This window comes from Molothrus aeneus, chromosome 6 (genome assembly GCF_037042795.1).
Source record: "Molothrus aeneus isolate 106 chromosome 6, BPBGC_Maene_1.0, whole genome shotgun sequence".
NCBI lineage: Eukaryota > Metazoa > Chordata > Aves > Passeriformes > Icteridae > Molothrus > Molothrus aeneus.
In genome coordinates, this window is record NC_089651.1 from 26,931,590 (window position 1) to 26,953,207 (window position 21,618).

Sequence of the window (21,618 nt, forward strand, 5' to 3'; positions counted from 1 at the left end):
ATTTCTTTAGAAATTGCATGTATGATGCTCTTCCTTAAAAGCTTGCGCATTGCCACTGAAAATACCTGCTCCATATGTTGATCACAGAGAAAAAACAGTAAGAAATATAAACATGCAGCACATCTAGGATTTTGTTAAAATGATCGTAGTTCAAGCAGATCTTCATCACCTTGGGATGAACATCTCAATTCTTGTACCCAAAGAGGCCAATATTAAATTTCAGGCACAATTAAGGAGGACATGTAAGGTTCTGAGGTCTTCTGAGAAAGGCTAACCCCACATCTTCACAAATACAGCAAGGACTTGAAATGATCATGAAATCCACAGTCCCCACTTTGTGCTTCACAACATTTTGCTGCAGCTCATTCACTCAAGCATAAAGCCTAGAAATCTAAACTTAAGTCTGATGGACTCTAAGTTGTTTGACAACCTGTACTTATACAGCACAAACTATACTCCTTTTTTGACACTGATCTCATGAGCAGCAAAAATAAAACTCAGGTCCCATTTCAATGTCTCATGTTTAACCTGGTCTCTTACTCATGGTTACACAAAACCACATATGTATCACCTCTTGGAATTTCAGCTTGCTCTCCTTCAATGCAAATTTCCTTTACATAACTTCACTTTTGTGAATGATTTTGACTGTACTGAATGCAACTTCAGAGAAACGTAGCTAGGATTAGAAATAACTAGATCAGAGACACATGTAAGGAAGTGGATTTTCATTATTAGCCATTTTTTCCTGTATGAACCTTCCAATTTAGCCTACCTGGAAAACACTGATAAAAACAAAGAGAAGAGATTGTGCCACAGAAATGAAACTACTTCTATTTTTGATAACATCTTTGAACACCTTGTCAAGTAATAGCTTAGAAGAATCTAAGTAACAGCATAGATGCTGTATTATGAATCTGAATAGTTTACATTGGAGATTATTCATCATTGTTGTCTAGAAAATAAACAGATTTCAACCATAATGCAGAGCATATAATAGTGAAAATACTCCTCTACATAACTTTGTACACTGAGATTTTTTATTACACAAGAAATACTGCTGTGTCTTCTTTTCTTTTTTCCCTTAATTAACAGGATTCTTCTTCTAATTTTCTTCAGAACATTTCTGTTAGTAGACTTCAACCTATCTACCTCTACCTTTCACCTTTCAGGAATCAGTTCTTAAAAACCATTTACCGAGAATAAGCATAAAGAGCAATATCATTAACACCCAAATGGTGCCCAAAGCTTCAACAAAGCAGTGAGAACATGATGACAACCAGCAGCCTGTAACATTAAGAGCAAGAAGTACTGGCCATATCTATGTAAAAGATGTCTTGACTCCTTGCTTAGGTCTATAATAAACCACTTTTTTTTTTTAAAGTATGTATCACACAGCACATGAGACCAACAACATAAAGTTTCCCTTTCTAGAGGCTAAGTATCTGCCAAACAGTACAGCCAGTTCTTCAAGAAGATACAAAACTAGATGCACTCAACTAGATCAGTTTCAGGGCATATAAATATTAAATTCTGTACTATTAACTTTTTAGAAATTTATGTAGACAGTGTAGGAATTTGCATCTGTAAAATACTAGGACAGGTTTCACATGGAGCATATCTTTACATAAGAAAAGGCACCCTACCACTCCTTATAGTATGACCAAGATACAGCCTACATGGATAACTGATAGTTTACCAACCATTTTCCAGCTCTTCTCCTTTCCCATACTGACAGACACCACTATAACACTCTTGGTAAAATGAACTGTGAGGTGCCAAAGTGCCTACAAATAAAAACTGAATAATCTACGAGAAGTTACTTTATTTCCTTTTTTTTTAAATATACATATACAAGATATTTTATTTCAAAAGCACAAGAACATTATACAAGTTTCAAATTTACATTTTTGCAATTTAAGATACCAGTATGTGCATTATCAAATAACTTCTGTCAGCTTGGATGGAACAGAACTAAGTGGCATAAGCATCTTGCAGTCACTAAATACAGATTATACTCACAGTGAACAAAACTGCATAGTAATTTATGAAATGAAAGATGTCCACGCTAGTCAGTGAATTATAGGGGAGCCCATTTGCTAAATTAGTATGCGCAAATGTAGACTCAACTTTCCTCTCCCACTTCTTTAGCTACAAAGACATTTCCAGAGCTTTAAAGAAGCTCACTTTTACCAAATCCTTGTATACTACAGTTCAGACAGAAAACAAAATAAAGTGATCTCACTGTATATTGGAAAATGGAAATTTTGTATCAGTGAAGTGCAAGATAACTGAAAGGTCTTGAAAACTGAATATGTAAATATCAGAGGTAAACAGTAAGAGAATACAGGTTTGGTACCAATGAGGCATTTGCCAGTCTTAATTCAATATTTTTGTTTGTAAGCAGTGTTTTGATCATATAAAAATCACCAGCGCATGCAAGTTTTCATGACAATTGTTCTAAATTCAGTATGTGTTTCAAACATGTTTTAGAGAAGACTAACAGCATTAACATTTGTCTTCTAAGAGTTTAATATTCAGGTTTAAAATCTGACAGAATCAAAATAAGGAGAATGGTCTTAATTTCAAGAAAGAGAATACCTGGAAAACATATCAAAACCAACTTTTTATATCATTGGGGAAGGATTACAGCACAAGTTTTTAAAAAGTGTTTGAAACCACAACAATGTTTGAGATCATTGGTATTCCATATTTAGATTAGTTATGGTGCTGTTCAGTGCACTCATACATACAAACTCAAAAAACATTTTTAAGAAACCCAGAAGAATGGTATTTAAATCTAAATAATTAATTGTGATTCTACTATCTCTCACGTAATTGTGGGAAAAGAAAACAAAACAAAAAAGAAATCAGAAATCACACAAAAACACTCCGACATGAATTTGAAAAAGTCCCCTTGAAAGCCTGATTAAAATGGCACCAAAGAATCTACAAATAGCAAAGAGGCAAGGAAATGGAGGGTCGTGACAACTTCAAACTTTCTCAGGAGATGCCATTTCCATGTGAAAGAGTTTTTATCCACCACATTACAAATTCTCTCATGTATATTATGGCTGAAATTCAGAAAACAGAACAACAAACATTTAGAACTGAAGCACAATCACATATCATTGAGAGAGAGTTCAATCACAATGTGCTATTAACTACTGAAGGGCAAAGAGACAGATTTAGCCCCCTTTTCTTCCCTTTTCTGCTCTACCTGGCATCGAACCACTGAACATGCCTCCCAAAACACACAATTTCATTTATGCAGACTTCAAAACATGCTCAAACAACAGTGACAGAGGATAATGAGTGGAAAAACCCCTTGGATAAGGGCAAACTTATTTCTGATTCTAAAACTTGCTGGTTTTGGGCCTTGATTTAAGTCCAGTGACAGCTTTGAAGGCTGTTTACTTCACTGAGGTCTCTGGCTTGGTAGCTTACAGAGCTACACCACAACTACATATCTGCAGTATTTTCACTTTTGATTCTTGGGGAAGGTCTCCGAAGACAAACTGTAAAAGAAGTAAAACTAACCACAACCTAGGCAAATGGTGAAGCCCCAGACCTCCTATGATATACATTAATGGAGGACAATTTCATTAGATAAAGTGCAGTTCTGGCAATGCAAAAAGCACAGACTTAATTTTTTGGTGCAACAAGCAAGATGGTAATCCGTCCGTGCACCTTCTATTCCACACTTCTCATTTAAAGAATTCATCAATGAAAACTCTTCATTAAATCCCAAGGTATATCTGAATGCAAGCTTTTTCTGTAAAACTTATTTTTTATTTTACCTGTTGCTGCAGGTGACTAAAGACCTTGCACCTTCCACTCCAATATGATCTCAATCTATTTAAAGCTTCACTAAGCTTGGGAAAAGAACCCAGGAAGAAAGTAAAGGAGGCTTTTCCTTGGCAACACCATTTAGATATGTTCTCAAGGCATGGAAGAGACAAATGTGGTGTGTGCTCTGAAAAACAGCATTTGGGAACTGTCCTCATGGAAACACATAAAACAATCTGAACTTCTGAAAAAATTGAAATATTTCTGGTTCAGTAATAATTACAGAATGTGATTTTCCTTTTTTTGGAAAGGAAAAAAGAGGAAAATGTATGATACGAGTTTCTGTTTCAATGCATCAGTGATACATCCAACCTAGAGAATCCATCAATTAATTGTCTGAACTACAGAAACCACTTGAGTAGATTTTTTACTGCCACCTTCCTTTCCTTTTCCAAAGTACTGCCACAGGTCAGAGTTTTCGCTAAAATCAAGAGACTCAGAGCAGCTGCCAGTTGAATCCAAAAAAGATCTGATTTGTTTCTTGGCTCCTGGCAATCTCCTCTATGATGCAGTGCTGCTGCCACAGCAGATGGAGCTTCCGGTAACGCTCCTGACATAAGTGCAGGGGATTCCCTCTTCTTCAGAGGAAAAGAGAACAACCAGTTAGCATATCAGAATAGCAACTGATAAACTGTCCAATTAATAGGCTAACATTAACTCTAGACTAATTAAATACTAATTAAATTCCAAACAAGTCTATCAGAAATGAAAAAATATCTCTACTTGTGACAAGCAATGACTGCCATTTCTATGATGATATTTCAGCAATGGCAGTTCTCATGTTTCTGATGAAATGCATACAAAGCATTCTTGAGACAAGTAAGAAAGTTTAACAGTACTAAAAAAGTGTATTTTCTCATTATAAACTACCCACTTCTGACTGGAAACTGCCATCAGTTCCCCAGGCCAGAAGAATGTTGTTGTCCAATGAGTATAAGAAGGAAAGAAAGATAAAAATGGAGAGGTCGGAAGTCAGGCATTTACTTACTTTAGACCTGGATCTGTTTCTCCATATTCATCCAAATAGGGTGCAGGATATAAGCAGCCCCTGGTTTTACCTTCAATGAGGACAACTTTGCATTCCCTGATTCTTAAAGAAAAGAATAGCTACATTTAAAATACAACTCCCATCAGGATCTTCCCTTTCTGGTGAGCTATAATTTATGTCAAAGTGTTGTTTCTTTATCTCAGACAAAAAGAATCAAACGCTTTGACAATGTTGTGAATTCTGGCTACTTACTTGAGAAACATGCAGACTCCAGCTCCACATTGAAGAGCATGAGAAGTACAGGCTCCCAGCTCCTCCCCATTCACCAGCTCCTGACAGCAAGTGTTCTGGGAACATAGCATTGCCCCACAGAATAAACACAATACCGGGTGCTTTTGTTCATCATCAGAAGACCGTGGGCATCTAAAAGAAGCGTAACCAGCATGTCACAGCAGAAAACAAAACTTTAAAAGAAATTTTAACTAAAGGTTAATGTTCCTTAAGAAAACCCCCAAAAGACCTATCCAACCAATTAAAAACCCCAAATCACAATCAAACAAAAGCCTATGACATATCACAATCAAATAACATCTGCCTCCTTATGTTGTATTTTCACACTGTTTAAAATTAATTATCTGCAAGATATCTCCTTTGAGTAGGAGGTTGAACTAGATGATCAACAGAAGTCCCTTCTGACCTCAATTATCCTATGATTCACACTTCTTGGCAAAAAACAGTGCCATCATCTGAGCTTGTTGTGTCCAGTGCAAAAATAATTTTCAGGCCTATGGCCAAACCAAATGCACATTCCGCAGGAGAAAAGTGACCAGCAGACTAAGCTATAAAAATTTTATATGCTGTCTTATCACACACAAGTGACTTCATTTAGCAAGCTGTTGTGCTTCACATTGAAAATGAACAAGTACTAGTGTAGGTCAGTATAACCATAACAATGCCTTCTATACAAAATAATTTCTGTATTCTTTCAATACCAGTTACAGTAACTGCAAGAATATAAAATTCACTAAAAGTGACAAAACACCTAAGAAAACAACTAAATATGCCACATCTTACCTAAACTGAGAGGCTTGATTCAGAAGGCAACTGTAGTCTTCAGGAAGCTCTATTAAATGATTTCTTTTCCTAGGATACCTGGGTAAGTGGAATAGAAGTATTATGAGAATAATAAAGATCAAAGCAAAAAATGGACTAAATAACCACAAACTCCTGCTAAGCTTTTGGTCATTTCTGCAGAGGTCCACAATTCTAGAGCAATTCTTCAGTCCCAGAATCTCAAATGAGATGCTCCACACGGGAGCTTCAACATTTCTATATTCCAGCAAAGGTGCTGACCTTAAATTTCACATATAACCTACATGTATGAAGACATTTCCTATTTCAGTTAGCTTTTGGTCTTTCCTAGAGCAGGACAGATTACTTGTCTAACAATGTTGTACAATCTCAATAAAGAGTCAATGTATGAGGAACAATACATTGGAAAGAGATTTAAAGAGAAATGTACTTCTAGCAGTAGGGCAGAAGGAATAAAACATGACGTCTCTGACTTGCTCACAATAAGCATTTCATTCTTTCAAGTGTTTTAAGTCAAAACCAGAAGAAAACAACAACAACAAGCTTACCTTATTGCAATGGTTTTCCCTTTCAAACAACTTAACACCACTGGATCAGCACACCACCTGTTTCAAACAAACATTTGCAGATTACAGTACTTGATAAAAATATACGTTTAGGTTCATTAAATTAAACTACTAAGTGATAAGCAAACACAAAACACTGATAAAAAGCACTGACAGTTCTACCTAAAACTTTGCAAGAAAAAAAACAGGGGTGTTTTATAATAGTTTTCATCAGGAGAATGTTTTGCATACAGGAGGAAAAACCTATGTGAAAAGACTTAAAAATACCAAAAAAGACTTAAAAATATCATCATGCACATAAAGCCACTAGATTTACACAGAGTTAAACAATGCAAGTAGTCTTCAGACATACTCAGTTCCTCAATGTGGGATACAAAACACAGCACCTTTGGAAATACATATGCTAGAAGATACAGCAGAAATAAATATTGTGCATTCTAATAGAAAAATATTTGTTGCTTTTATTAAATAACCATCACCTAAAGGCTATTTTACAATGGTTTATTACATAATTGCTTAGAATGGCCAAATGTGTCCATCAAAAAAATGGCAGGTAGTGGCCAGCTACAGAAGAGAGGAGCTGGTATATTTAAGATGTCTTTTAAGTTATTTCTACAAAAAAAAAGGAGAAGGGAGAAAGAACTGCAGCAGATGGTCAATCTAGTATGCTTCATTTAACACATTTCTCAACAATCATCGAATTCAGTCTTCTGAAATAAAAATCTGTGAAAAAACATATGGGAACCTGCATGATGATTTGGCAACTGTTACTATTATGTTAAATACGCAACCTCCTACTTGAAACCTCTTTTTCTGTAGCACAGTAACTATTTGTTAATCCTGCTTCTAGTGATCTTTCCCTATGTTCACAAGCATCATATTGGTATTCTCTTAGAAACACTTGTATGTCTTTAAGCAAATATGTAAGAACAAGTAAGAAAAATTCATTTAATAGTTTACTTGTAAAAACTAATCTATTAATTTATATGTAATAATATACACTACAAATGGAATTGATAATAATAAAACTGTATGTAGGGAACTGTTTAGGTCAGCTATATGGACTATTGGAAATCAACAGTTCAAAATGTAATGTCCCTAAATTGAAGAAATCTAGACCACAAAGATTAAAACAACTAGAGGTTAAAAAACCCAACCAAACAACAATGAAGTAAAAGCTAATGTGAGTCAGAGAATTCCGCCAAGAACCAGGAATAATCATTATTGCCATCAGGTGCTCAAATGGTCATGTTAAATACACATTCTCCAACACAATATAGCTGCTCTAGTCTTAACTGGGGATGAGGTATGGTGTGTCCATTCATTTAATTTGAGGTTTTGAATGCAGAATTTAACCAATTCTTTCTTTACTGCTAAAGAAAATGTTTTCTTTACTGCTACTTTCACAAACTGAAAGAAGCGAAATTTAGGTTAGAAATTAGGAAGAAATTCTTTCCTCTGAGGATGGTAAGATACTGGAACAGGTTGCCCAGAGAAGTTTTGGATGCCCCAACCCTGGAAGTGTTCAAGTCCAGGTTGAATAAGTCTTGGAGCAGCCTGCTTTAGTGGAAGGTGTCCCTGCCCATGGCAGGGTGCTGAGAATCCAGATGGTCTTTAAGGTTCCTCCCAACCCTTAACATTCTATGCTTCCATGACTGCAGATGGCAAGGCACATAATGCTCAAATTGTACCTTTTAACCATTAAGCCAATGTCAACATCCACCAGTCTATTTTGCAAATATTGAGAAGAAATAAAACAAAGCCTCATCCTGCTAGCTACATGATTTTCCACATTCTCATTTTATAGCTCCTCTAATCAGCACTTTTGCTGAGGACAGATGAAAAATAGGTAAATGAGCACTGAGTGCCATATCAAACATGCAATGGTTTAAAATAACTTCTGTCTGTATGGTTTCATATAGGTCTGCAAGCACTAGTCCCTTAAACTATAATTAGTTAATACTGGAATTATCATAAAATAGAGAGTGCTGTATGTTTCTGAAGTGCTTTAAGAGATTTAGTGTACCTGTACAAAATGTTTAGAACTTCAGTATGAGTTTGAGCTTAGTCATTCATTAACAATTTTGGTCTAGAATTCCCACAGGGCCACCATAATAGAAGAACATGGCCTGTCCAGTCCCAGTTAGTACCTTTGAAGCAGTGGATTTACTGTGTCCCAATATTCATGGAAGAGCACGAACAAATTTGTAGGTAGAGAGAGGTAACTACAAAGTGCCTTGAATTGCCCTTCTTCAGAAACTGCAAAAGAAAACACGAATGAGTGCTTAAGTGTTTCAGCACTGCTGAATAATTCACTCAAAACTAGAAATCTCCTGATCCCTTTTCCATTGAATAGCCTGTATCCTACTGCTTCATCATAGCGTCTACATCGTACAACTGGATATTATTCTGCCAACTTAATTAGAGCTATCATTTGGATTAGCTGAGGATCTGTTTAAACAAATTTGACATATATAATTAAGTATTTTTTAATGCATAAGTTACTTATTTTAATGCATAATACCAAAATTATTTTAATGCATAATACCAAAATTCCTTGCTTAAATTACTGCATAATTTGTCACACAAGTGCAGAAGATTTCTGTACTTGCATTTTATTTTTTCACTACCCTTACGATAGTCCTCAGTGATATTAAATTTTGCTGTAATCAAGTCAGTGCTAACCATACATAAAATTGGGCTAATTTTATAGTTTGCTGGGTGGTCATTGATTGTCTCTGCTACAGAAAATTACATTCTCGGTTCACCAGAAAGATTCCTCCCTACAGAATCAAAGATCCAGACCCCTGGTAAGGATAACAGCATATCCCAGTGTGCAGAGATTTTTGACTTGCATATCCTAATAAAATTCTAATTTAATTCACAGTTTATATAAATCAAATTTTCATTTTTGTTGTTATATATGGGTTATATTTTGTCTCAGTTATTCATAAAAATTACTGCTCTTCTTTCCAAATAGTTGATGATTCTGTGTTTCACTGCATTTTGACACATAACAAAATATTTATTTTTGGGGTTAGTAACAGTAATGTATTAGGATCCTTCAAGGAAGAGGCTTAAGTTTTATATTGTGCTTTGTACCTGTTTGGCTTTGTTGGCTCAATCCTGGTATCTTTAGCATTTACCAACATTAGCACTACAAAAAACACTGGGCTTTCAAAATACATTTCAGGCAATTTCTCAGGTGATGTAACTTAAATTCCTGAAATTATCTTTAAACTGCTGAATATTTATCAACAAGTACTCACTATCAGTACATCACTGACAATTCACATATTTGCGTCTTCTATGCAGGTCAGGACAACTCAGCCTCAAGTGCCTGTCCCTTCCTCTACGAATTAGTAATTCCTTTACCTTCCAAGTCTTACTTTCATGTATTGACTATTGTTAAATTATTGTGAATATTTAAAAGTTCTTTCAAGACAAAGAAGGTCATACATTTGTTTTCTCCTATGTACCTTGTAGTAGCTCCTCAGGTGGAGAAACTCCCAGCAAATAATGAAAAAATAAAGCAGCACAACGAAGGTAAGGCATGATGCCTTTTTTAACACAATCCCACACAAGCCAGCCTGGAATATCCTGACTGAAGCAACTGTAAAACAGAGATGAGAAAAAGCTGCAATAGTTCATAGTGCAAATCATTCTAGCACTATCATATTTTGGCTAGCATTGGTAGAATGGCAGCTGTATAGAAGCAACCCTCGTGTGCCCCAAATTCTGTGAAACACAGCCACCAGCACTTGACTTCCAACTTTCCCTTTTTACAAGAAGTGAGTACTGAGTTTATGAACCACACTTGTAATAAATCTTCAAATTAGACAGCTGTACCTGTCAGAAAAGTCTGAAAAATGGGCACTAACACTCAAATAAGCCATAATATTCAGCTTTACACTTATCCCCCTTTTGTAGTAGGACCATTTCCTTCTTTCTCGTTTCCATTTATAACACAAGAGATCTAAACCAAAATAATCAAAGCAAAGAAAAAATAAATACTGCGGTTAGATGCATTTCTCTCTACAATGGATACAGGTATTTTTTCATCCTCAGGATAATGATTCACTCTGCTGTCCACAAAAAGCAGCCACTTTAACAAAAAGCATTTCTTTCACCACTTGCAGTGTTGAGGAGACATGGGAAGAAAGCACAAGGCACTGTGCTAATTCTCCATATAAAATGAGTAATTTTTTCCTGTCTTCTATGTTGTCCTGGTCAATCCTGTGGATTGCTGTCTTTCCAAGAAAATTTAACACTACAATTGAACTGTTACTTACCCACTGGTGTATTGGCAAACCTCTCTACAGAAAGACTGTGCAGATTGTGCCTCCTCACTATTGTCAGATGTGTGAGCAGTAGGGGATTCTGCACACAAAAAGAAGAGTCCACTGTATATGAACGACATCCTGACACACTTCTCTTTTACAAATACTAAACCTTTTTTTTAAATTCAATTGCATTACAGAATTAATTCCACTTTAGTTTGCTTAATTCTTTTCTATTTGCTGTTTTCTGTCTTAAAAATGTTCTCCCAAGACTTAATGCTGTAAGGAAGAATCAGGATTACACTCTCATTGATCATCCTCAGTAAAGAACTGCTTCCTTCCCTTGAACTTCTGAAGTTGTTCTACATAGCTTAAACTACAGAAATTTTTTTAAATGTCTAGATTTTTTAAAAATTCCTATCATATTGAAGAAAAAACAAAGTACTAGCTAGAAAGTCCACAGGCAATTTTTAACTATGTTATGAAGTAGAGAGAAAAATTTAATTCTCTCCTATCAGTTTACAGGATTCTGTATTTCAGATCTGGGTATTTACTAAGTTGAAGAGCAAAGAAAATTTTATTTCCCAAATCCATATGGATTATCATTGTGCAGCTCAGTGATGCTGGCAGAACTTTGATTCTCTTACAAGGAGTGAATAAGGGAAAGTTACCCCTCTAAAATGACTGACTGGAGCAAGTACTGATATATCAACAACTATTTTGTTTTCTTAGCCTAAGCACACAGAAGTGATATAATAAAATGCTCTGAACTTGATGTAATGCTACTTCATTTTTACCAGAAAACAGTTATTACTACCTTGGCCTGTGTCACCTCTTATGAGGACATTTATACCTGGAAGACACTAATGGTATCAAGCCATTATTTTTAAGAAACTGTGCAAAAATGCCAGAAAAATGCAACACAAATACATATCTACCTGTTGCTGAAGAGATGACTATTTGCATTATGTGTGCCAGTGTTGTCAGATGGAAGAGGTAGAGGTGGTTATAGGCTGAACTAACTGATGAAGGTTGCAAGTCTACAGCATCTTCCCAGTATAAAGATGGAAAGGATAATACAGCTCCCACCTACAGTGAAGAGGAATAGGCAAATATTAAAGTGACAAAAATTTGGTAATAGATACAAGAGTAGCAACTATACTCTCACTATACATTTGTATTTTATTTCTGTATTCTGAGTATGTTAATCTATCTTGCTAGTTTTAATGCAAAGTGTAGCAAAAACTCACTGGAAAATATTAACCATTTGAGTACTAGGCCATGTAGGAAACTCAGAGAGAGGTGAATGGTAATTGTCACTTTAGAGATATACCATACTCAGTTCCTAAAAAGCTTAATTTCTGTTCTTTTGTTCAAGACAAAGCACATTGAAAAAAGTGGAAAGTGAGACCAAGCATTAGATAGAAGGACACCCAGGGCAAGACAGATTTTATTTGGTGAGTCTGGTTTTATTGGCTCTTTTGGAATCCATGCTTTGGATTTTTTGAATGGCAGAAAAATCTGTAATACAGATTTGCATTAAGAACAGAAAGAAGAGGCTAAGAAAAATACAGAAGCTAATGAGAGTCAATGTAAAGAAATCAGAGTATGAGATACTGATTGAGACAAAGGGAAAGTGAGGGAAAGAAACTGAGTGTGTTTCTTAAGTTGTTTTTTTTAATCCTTAATAACAATGGAAGTGGTAAAAAGAAGATTGAGATTGCAAGAAGGAAATTTAATAAGAACAAGACAGCAAAGATTTGAAAGTTAGCAGAACTAAAAGTAAACACAGCAGTCATATGCAATCATTTGATTGTTACTCATATATAATCATTTGACTCATGCAAGTGAACAGATACTATTTACAGAGTACAGTAGACGAAAACTTGTGCTCAAAAGAAAGTATTAATATGAAGAATAAAATGAACCTGCTTACCAAAATGTGGAACATATCTACTTCTAAGAGTGATGGCGTGTCCTCCCCTTTATAGTTTGGTAGGAGAACTACAAAATAAAGGTATCAGTTAAATATTTAGCACGTATTTTCTTCTTTTGAATTGAACTGTAGTATCAGAATCTGATTTTAGAGCCTCTATCATTTCTGTGTTTTCATCAAACAAAGGTCCAGATCCCTAAGTAAGGGTCTGTTTAATTAACTGCTTACCACTGGTTTGATTGTGCGTGTTAAGCTATTTCCACATGCACTAACAGTTAACAATTTTAATTAATATATCTTCAAAATTCTGAGACATAAATATTTATTTCTCCACCTCTAATTAATTAATCACACATAGTGTTAAAGGTGAAGGTCCTTAGGCACCTCAACACTAGATGCCTCACAACCATGCCCAATACAAAAGCCTAAGAACCCCACATAAGACTCTTAGACTAACACAATCAATAAGAAACTAGGGGGAAACTAGTTTCCCCCTACATGCCTCAAACTAGCTCTCCCTGGGACTGAAATATCTTAAGCTAGGCTTCAAGCAGACTTTTTAAAGTACTGAAAGTCACAGAATTATAGAATGGTTTGCATTGAAAGGGAGCTTAAAGATGATCCAGTTCCATCTCCCCTGCCAAAGGCAGGAATGTGACTCACTTCATCAGGTTGCCCAGAGCTCCCTCCAATCTGACCTTTAACACTTCCAGGGATGGGGCAACCACTTCTTTGAGCAGCCTGTTTCAGTGCCCCACCACCCCCACAGTACAGAATTTCTGTCTAATAGTTAACCAAAACCTATTTTTTTTCAGTTTAAAACCATTCCACTTACGTCCTGCCCCTATCTACCTCTCTAATAAGTCCCTTTCCCTCCTTTTTATAAGCCCTCGTAGGATACTGGAAGGCTGCGATGAAGCCTCCCCAGAGCCTGCTCTCCTCCATGCTAAGAAGGTGAGGTCCCACAATTAAGACCTATTTTGTGTTTTTATTCACCTGTTTAGAAGAGAATTTGAGTAATTCTGCACATTGCGAGAAACAGTTGTTACCCATGTGTTCCAGACTTGACTATCTGTAGGTCTGGGTAACCTGGGGTGAGTTCCATCTACACACCATGATTTCAGGCAACTGAAGTTGCACTGCTGTCAAGTACTCTGGCCCTGGCTTCTGTGCTGTGCTAACCTGTGTGTCACTTTGCAACAGAAACTTCCACAACACAAAAGGCAGTAAATAAAAGGACTACAGTACCTCCTAGAAGACGAATCAGGTGTTTCTGTATCAGAAGCTGTGGGGATGTTGTTCTCTGAGCAGCTGCAAACTGCACTAATGCTTTAAGGCCGCTGTGCTAGAGCGCAAGAGAAAAGGGTTGAATGGGGAAAAAAGGCTAAATATAAGAGTGATCTAGAACTGTAAAAACATATCTACTTCTACATAAACATAAAAGACATTTACAAATTAATTTAATATGAACATCCATATATAAGCAGATATTATTCTTTCAAAGTGCTCTTTATGCTATGAATCCACACATTGAGAGATATCCCTCAACAGAGAATGATCTTGATGTTAGCAGTTTTGACAGGTTTATAGATGCATGTATATTATAAATATTTTTTTGTTTAAAATATATTGCATATCTTACTCATCCATACCTGTCTATTTTGTAGGGATCCAAATAAAGGCTTGCCCTCTGTTTCCAAGAGGTTTTCTTAAAATTAAACACAGAAAAAATTAAGTTGTTTTTTTTCTACACAACCTAATATTAATTTATTCTTATTATATACACTCCTTTTTAAAGCTCACCTAAATTGTTGTAACAGAATTCTCTTGAAAAAACCAAATCTGTCTTAAATGGCACTGATCATTTCCAAGATAAATTATTGCAATAAGCAATTTTAAAATTTTCAGTTTTCAGACTTTGCAAACAAAGGATTTAAAGGAATGTTGCTTCACGTGAATGATGATAAAACATTCATTCTATGGATTCAGATTTATTTTCAGTTACCCTTATGCAATGTTCAAAACCATCAAGTTACATTTACAGAGACGCTATGCAGCCATCTTACCCTCATATTTATCATAGAATGTTAAGGGGATGAAACGGACTCTTGAAGTTCATCTAATTCCCACTCCCCTGCCATGGGCAGGGACACCCTCACTAGATAGACCACATTGCTGAAGGCCTCATCCAACCTGGCCTCGAACACTGCCAGGGCTGGGGCAGCCACAATTTGCCTCAGCAACCTGGCAAAATTTGCACTACTGCATTTGACTGCAGTTCAACAGAAATACTTTGAAAACAAAACTCCCAAGTTGGAATACAGCTCATCTTTCCTCCCTGAGTGCTTTGGTTCTGAAGGAATAATCAGGAAAAAATAAGCCAATAAAAAATAAGAAATCAAATTAACTCAATTGAGCAAAAAGGTATCAGTTCAAATGGTTTTGTACTTCAGTCACTTTCCAGAGATGAAACAGTACACCTGGAATTTTTAAAATTTTATTTCATTGGGAGATTTTGGTTTGGAGGCTTTTTGTTGTGGGGTTTTGGTTCTGGCAGGTTTTGAGTTTGTTTCTTTTTTCAGGAGTCTGGCTTTTAGCAATGATACCAATTCACTTCCCTTAGGTCAATGATGCTTTGAACCTCCTCTAGAGGTTCCTCTGAAGTTCCTTGTCTAGGCAGCTTGGCTATATGCCCATTAAATGGTTTCAATAATACACTATAACTAGACCCTAGACCAGCATACTGAAGCTATGCAGGCAGTTTTGCTTTACAATTCCACAAAAGTCTGCTCCATTTGCAAACAAAAATGATTCCAAGGAAGTGGTGTGGCCAAGTCAAACTGTCACAGTGATCCCTCTGGCTTTATACTCTTCTCCTCAAGAGTACCTGAATTTTCTTCTACTAACACAGGCCTTCAGTATCAGACCTGTGACAACAGTTATTGGAATACAGTTGGACATTTATGCACTTACTGGCTAACTCCTCCTTGACAGCCACCAATATCCTTTTTCATATATCAAACAAAACCAATCTGCACAGTATTAAGTACAGTAATGTTAATAAAGTGGGTGACCTATTTCAACCTATTTGAAAATATAGAATCCATCACTAAAGATGCAGTCAGTTCTATTTCTGTTTTATCAGAATATTCCCAATCCACCTAAAAACCTTCTGAACTCCTGATACTCCATTAGAGATTCAAGGTAGACTAAACTTGTACTTCTACATTTTCATCAAGAAATACTTGGTGTAGTTGACAAATCACATGTATGGACATGTACAATTATGATCTCAATCCCTTCATCATGCATTTCAGACCTAGATCTTGCCTTTTTCCCTATCTGGAAGCATCTACAGATTTATCTACAGCTTCATGTTCATTACACAAACTTAATTGTATATGTAGTACAGAAACAAAATAAAATAGGTACATTTTTTTCTGCTAGTCTTTTTGCCTTGAGAGATTCATGGCAGAGAATGTTTGGTAGATTTTTTGGTGGTTTTTGTTTCTTTTTCTACCAGGTATCTACTTAGCAGTTTCAGAATACAAGAGACTTTCTACTACAAATCCCATGAAAATTTTTTAAAGAATACAGATAAAACCAAATAAGGAGACAGAGTACTATTTCACAGCTATTAGACATTTAGTGTAGGAGATGCCTGCAAGTCAATGATCTTTGGCAACCTGAAAATATTAATTGAACATGCTTAGTGTTGCAATTAGTAATGTGGAACATGATCTCTATGGGGTTTACTACAATCACTAAGTGCTGTCTCAAATTAAATTCAATGTTGGCATTCCATACCATATTTCATGAGCTACTATGTAAGAACAACATCCTACTATTTATATTGGTTTATAGATAATAATTCTATTATACATGTAATTACATATAATTTAATTTGCTATACTATTACATATGGCTTGTACTTATGTAGGACTATTATTTGTAAAATCACATTGTATAAAATTAAACAATCAAGCAACTGTAACATTTTCAATTAATGAGAAGGAATAAACTGACATGATACTTTACCTATACACTGGATGGTAAAAGCACAAGTGCTCCAGGTCATCATAGGAATCCGGGAATCAGCTTCATTTGGAGCAACTTTGAGCCCAACTCTGTAAATGGTGGTGGCAAAGAGAATAAGCATCTCTTTGATACTGCTTGAGTACTTGGCTCTGCAAAACCAACATGAGAAAATTTCAGTCTCAATTATTAATAGTGATAATTACTTACTGGCTAATCAATCACTATCAAAGTCTAAGTCCAAACCAGGACAGTTATTTATGAAAGAAATATTGAGAACAAAGACCCTTTGTCTGGACAGAGATGAAAAAAAAATCCCTAGTTTTCAGTAGTAAACTGAGGACTTTGGCAAAAAAGGCTTTACAAATTGAGAGATTAAGAGCTGCCAGGCTGGAAGATATTATTTCTGTGTATGACATTATAATTCACATTAGAAAAATGCAAACATTTTAAAGCAAAATACAATGAAAATAAACATTGTTTACTTGTAACAGTAATTTTAAGTCCTGAAGTGAAAATAGTAAGGTGCTAAAAATGGAAGACATTTTTCAAGTGTGTTTTTAAACACATTTTTTAGTACTTAAGCTCCTTCCTAATTACATCAGGTTAGTTTATGTAAATGTAGTTTTATGTAAACAAGTGTTTAGCAGTTTTAATGGCTTGTGGGTTTTTTTCCAAGTCATACATAGGATTTTCTAGTAGAAATATATGACATTCATATTAATTCTCTGTATCTCTATGGACAAAACAATTGTACCCAAAAATCTGGGGTTTAGCCAGGTTCACACTTAAACAACGCTGTTTAACTTTAAACTACAGAATCTTTCCCATGAAGATCAGTTATCAAGAAAAAAATTGATTCAGGTTTCTGACAACAGAACATTTTTTTATTTTTGTACAAATAAAAGATATACATGAGTATTTTGCATAACTTTGATGTCAGTCTGAAGTAGCAGAGTACTTACAGTATGATTTAAAAAGAGATAAGGGACAGCTGAGCTCACTTGATAAGCATCTACCATTCATTCTGTTCTAATGGGCAAATGCTTTTGCCCACTGGAATTGAACATGCTTAGTGTTACAATTAGTAATGTGGAACACGATCACCAATTGCTGTCTCAAATAAACTCAATGTTGGCATTGAGTTTAATTTAGAATAGAAGAGAAACAGAACAAGACAAGAGCCCTATCCCTCTAAGTGATCCCCATCCCATTATTGTGTCCAAAACCACCTGAAATCCATGCCCAAAACAGATGCATGGCAGAAAAATTAAGGCAGACAAACAATAAATAACATGCCTAGAGGCACAGCAAGTAACCCAAATCACAGGAATTGTAGATTAGAAGATTCCAGGCTTCTAGCTTTGTACCAAAAACATAAGAAGTACCAGACTGGATTTGACCGAAAGGTCCACCTAGCTCCTCACAGATTCAATATTCAGTGAATGCTTATGGAAAATAATAAGTAAGCCCCTAGTCAGACCAAAAAAATCACATCTTTCCTTCAATACACATTCTGAAGTATACCTGGGATATCGAAGGGAAAATTAATATAATGCAGAGAACACTGCTAGTAACACTTACGAGGACTGAACTCCAAAACTAAGGATGGAATGGAATTCCAAAGTTGAGCTCCCCGTTCCCTTGTTGGTGAAAGGTGGAAGACTTTGTTTCTCTCCTAACAGGAAAGAAAAACAAACCATCTGCATTAAAAAGCTGCTACAGTTTTTTTAAGCAGTTGAAAAAAAGGGAGTAGTGTTTTTATTTGAAACTGATTTGAAAATAATTGCAAACACACCTCACAAGCTAGACGATATTCCATGATTCCTCCTTTAAGTAACTTTTGCCTCTATTCCCCAAAACAGTAGACTCTCTGTGCCTCCTGTTTTCTAAATACTCATACGTACTTTCATTTTGTCCTTTATAATTTAGTTGTTCTCTTTTTTACTACCTCACAGTCCATACAAAAGTTTATTAACCATAAGCATTAGTCTGTTGGCATCCTCTCCAAGTGCGCCTAACTTTTTTCCAAAGCAAAGATGGAAAATAATTAACAAAAGCCAGAAAATTGGTGAGGGGACTGAAATCAAGATATCAACTCAGAAAGGGCAATAACTTTTATCCTCAGCTTTATTTGATACTGTCTTGATTGAGAGCAAAACTCAATTCTTTATTTGAAGTTTTCTACTGGTAATAGTTAAGACATGCACTGATGTCTATCCCACAGAATAGCTTAAAAATTAGGATAACAAACCTTTAGCATTTTTCACACTGTAGCCTGATATCCTGACTGTGACAATCTCCAGCCACCTAGCTAGGGACAGGATTTGAGCTACTGCCTCTGCATCCTCACTGAAAAAAAAAAAGAAAGCAAGTTTACTTTAACATTTAAAGACTCACCTTAACTTAAAAAGCGGAGGACACAATTAGATCCAAACACATCCAAACAGTATTTGCTCAGTTTTACTGGCTTCAGAAATTTTGAGCAAACAGTACAAAATGAAGCATAAGGCTAAATACTAGGTCTAGGTACTATCTCATTTGATTTCAGCTCCAAAAAATAGGCAACCCAAAAATGTTTTATAAAAAATAAAGTATTTACTGCCAAAATAAGTATATTTGGCTAAGCAATCAATAAGAATATATGCAGTATTTTATACAGATGAGTTTTTTTGAAGTTTTTCTTCCAAAACTTTGAAAAGCTCATCAGCCCTAAAGTAGTATTTCCTTTTTGTTTTTTTTTAAGTAGAGGTTAACCAATCTGGTATTTCACCTGTTTATTTTTTGAGCCTGCAGTGGAACAATAGGAATCACAGTATTGCACAGAGATTTGCAAAGGGGACAAAGATATTCTCCATTCTCCAAGTCAAATATCTGTTCAACATGCAGACGTTGTCGGAAGTTCAGCTGCATTGCTTCAAAGTACCTACAACATTAAAAAGGAAAGGAGAATGTGCAATGGCTCAAAAGCAACATGAACACAAAGGTTCAAGCATAATTGTACAGCAAACACTTATCCAAGGCAACAAAGGAGTCTTTTCCTTTGATTTGTAACTCTTCTACATGCTTCGATGGGAAAATAATAAAACCTTTGAGCACACAGATGAATTCATGCAAAAGTGCACGGTGTATCACTATTGGGAAAATGATGGCAAGTTTCCCTCACTTATATTACCCTTACAAATTTCATTAAGATTTTGCAGACAAGCAGTCCTTACATTTTTCTACTCTTCCCTCTTATCTTCAACAAAATTAAATACTGCATCTAATAACTCTCATATACAACTTACTATAGGAAATTTGAAACAGGTATTGAACATATGGTTATTAAATTTTAGGAAACACTACTGATAACATTTCACGAATGATTAATCAGCTATTCATTGCAATTACTGGGTATCATGACTAGATAGTGGAACTGTAGCCTTCTTTTAACAGGACGAGAGAATAATATATATTAGAATATAATATTTCAACTATTTTAAACAAAAAGGAAGTAAGAAACAACTATGATCTTTTTACAGGCTTCATTATAATTTTTGCCCCCTGAGTGGATGCAAGTAAGCTTTCAAATGTCGTTATTGTCTCACTGGTATTTATAGGAACAAAAAGATCAAACATTTAAATCTTCTTCTCTGGATACAAATTCAGTCTTAATGTTCAGATCAAGTAAGTAGGATCTTAGAGAGAAATATGAAATTTTCTAACTTCCACACCAACGTAATAACTAGATTTTTTTTTTTGTTTAAACCATGTATCTTAAATAAAATAAAATTCCATTTATGTGAGAAGAGAAAGTGTATGTGCACCAGCATCTGCAGAAATTCTAATGAATATAGAATATCTGGAAGTATTTTGTTATAAACAAAAACCCATACATTGATTTTCCCCACATTCACACAACTATGTTTTTGCAAGCAACTCCTCTTCCTCATACATGGCAACTATAAGGATATTCCACTCATTTTGACTTACTCTGTTTTAGAGGATTTCCAGCACTTGTAGGCTGCACATAGAAAGGTATGGCAGGCATAGTTTGGAGGAATATTAGTAAGTTAGAATGTCTGTGATGTAATAAATAAAAGACTATACTCAAACCTTCTGTGCCATACTGTATGTGAAGAGCCTGTTGTTCATTTTAATCCCATTAACCCATACAGCAAGTCATCTTTTCTTAAAAAGAGCAAAGGAACTGAGCTCCAATGTTGCACAACTTAGATCTATGTAGATGTAGATGGATCTGCCAAGAGCAGATGTATTATACTCAAGGAACATACCTGGGTTTCATTTTAAGTGTGTGCACCTACTTATTCTGAACTGATGTTTTATTGTAAAAAACAGCAGTATACACACAAATAGAATGTAAAAAGTGAATGGTAAACACTAGAAGTTTACTAAGATTTATTTTTTAAAGTAAAATGGTGCAAGTACAAACAACAAACCTCAAGAGAGTGTTTATAACATATGTCATATGTATAAAGAGACAATTGCAAGACTAGCTTGTGATTGCATGACCCACCTCTTATCTGTTGACAATACTTCAGTGGGATTATTTCTATTATTACCTCACACTGCTTACATAGTTTAGACTTGCCAGACCTATGTGGAGTGAAACGTAGGATGATTGTATCCCACAAGCCAGGAACCTTGGTCTTTTAATGTCCAGGTTCCATTCAAATCCAAAACACTTGGTCTGAATTGTGGGTCCCCCAAACAACAGAAATCCAATCAAGTCTACAGCAGTTCCATCAATTCTTCACCCTTACTTTTCATTAAGAGTTTCTTCACTGATATGGGAGGAGTCACAAGATTTAACCACTCATATTCCTCATATTCTGTTCTTGATGCTAGAATCTCTTCTAAACACTCACTGGA

At 35.4% G+C, this 21,618-nt stretch overlaps 1 protein-coding gene across 1 annotated transcript in view; it reads right to left on the bottom strand.

The window, feature by feature from the left end:
- Positions 1–1,802: 1,802 nt before the first annotated feature.
- UBR1 (ubiquitin protein ligase E3 component n-recognin 1) overlaps positions 1,803–21,618 on the bottom strand; it is a 60,389-nt gene continuing 40,573 nt past the window's right edge. Inside the window, exons 32-47 of the mRNA XM_066551604.1 lie at positions 19,517–19,669; positions 18,998–19,095; positions 18,328–18,421; positions 16,747–16,895; positions 14,361–14,416; positions 13,957–14,053; positions 12,709–12,776; positions 11,711–11,861; positions 10,785–10,872; positions 9,972–10,105; positions 8,643–8,751; positions 6,475–6,531; positions 5,909–5,986; positions 5,087–5,257; positions 4,835–4,936; positions 1,803–4,424 (exon numbers count right to left, since the gene is read on the bottom strand). Coding sequence (XP_066407701.1) covers positions 4,283–4,424; positions 4,835–4,936; positions 5,087–5,257; positions 5,909–5,986; positions 6,475–6,531; positions 8,643–8,751; positions 9,972–10,105; positions 10,785–10,872; positions 11,711–11,861; positions 12,709–12,776; positions 13,957–14,053; positions 14,361–14,416; positions 16,747–16,895; positions 18,328–18,421; positions 18,998–19,095; positions 19,517–19,669 — 1,747 coding nt within the window. The 3' untranslated portion in view covers positions 1,803–4,282. The remainder of the gene's footprint in view (positions 4,425–4,834; positions 4,937–5,086; positions 5,258–5,908; positions 5,987–6,474; positions 6,532–8,642; positions 8,752–9,971; positions 10,106–10,784; positions 10,873–11,710; positions 11,862–12,708; positions 12,777–13,956; positions 14,054–14,360; positions 14,417–16,746; positions 16,896–18,327; positions 18,422–18,997; positions 19,096–19,516; positions 19,670–21,618) is intronic.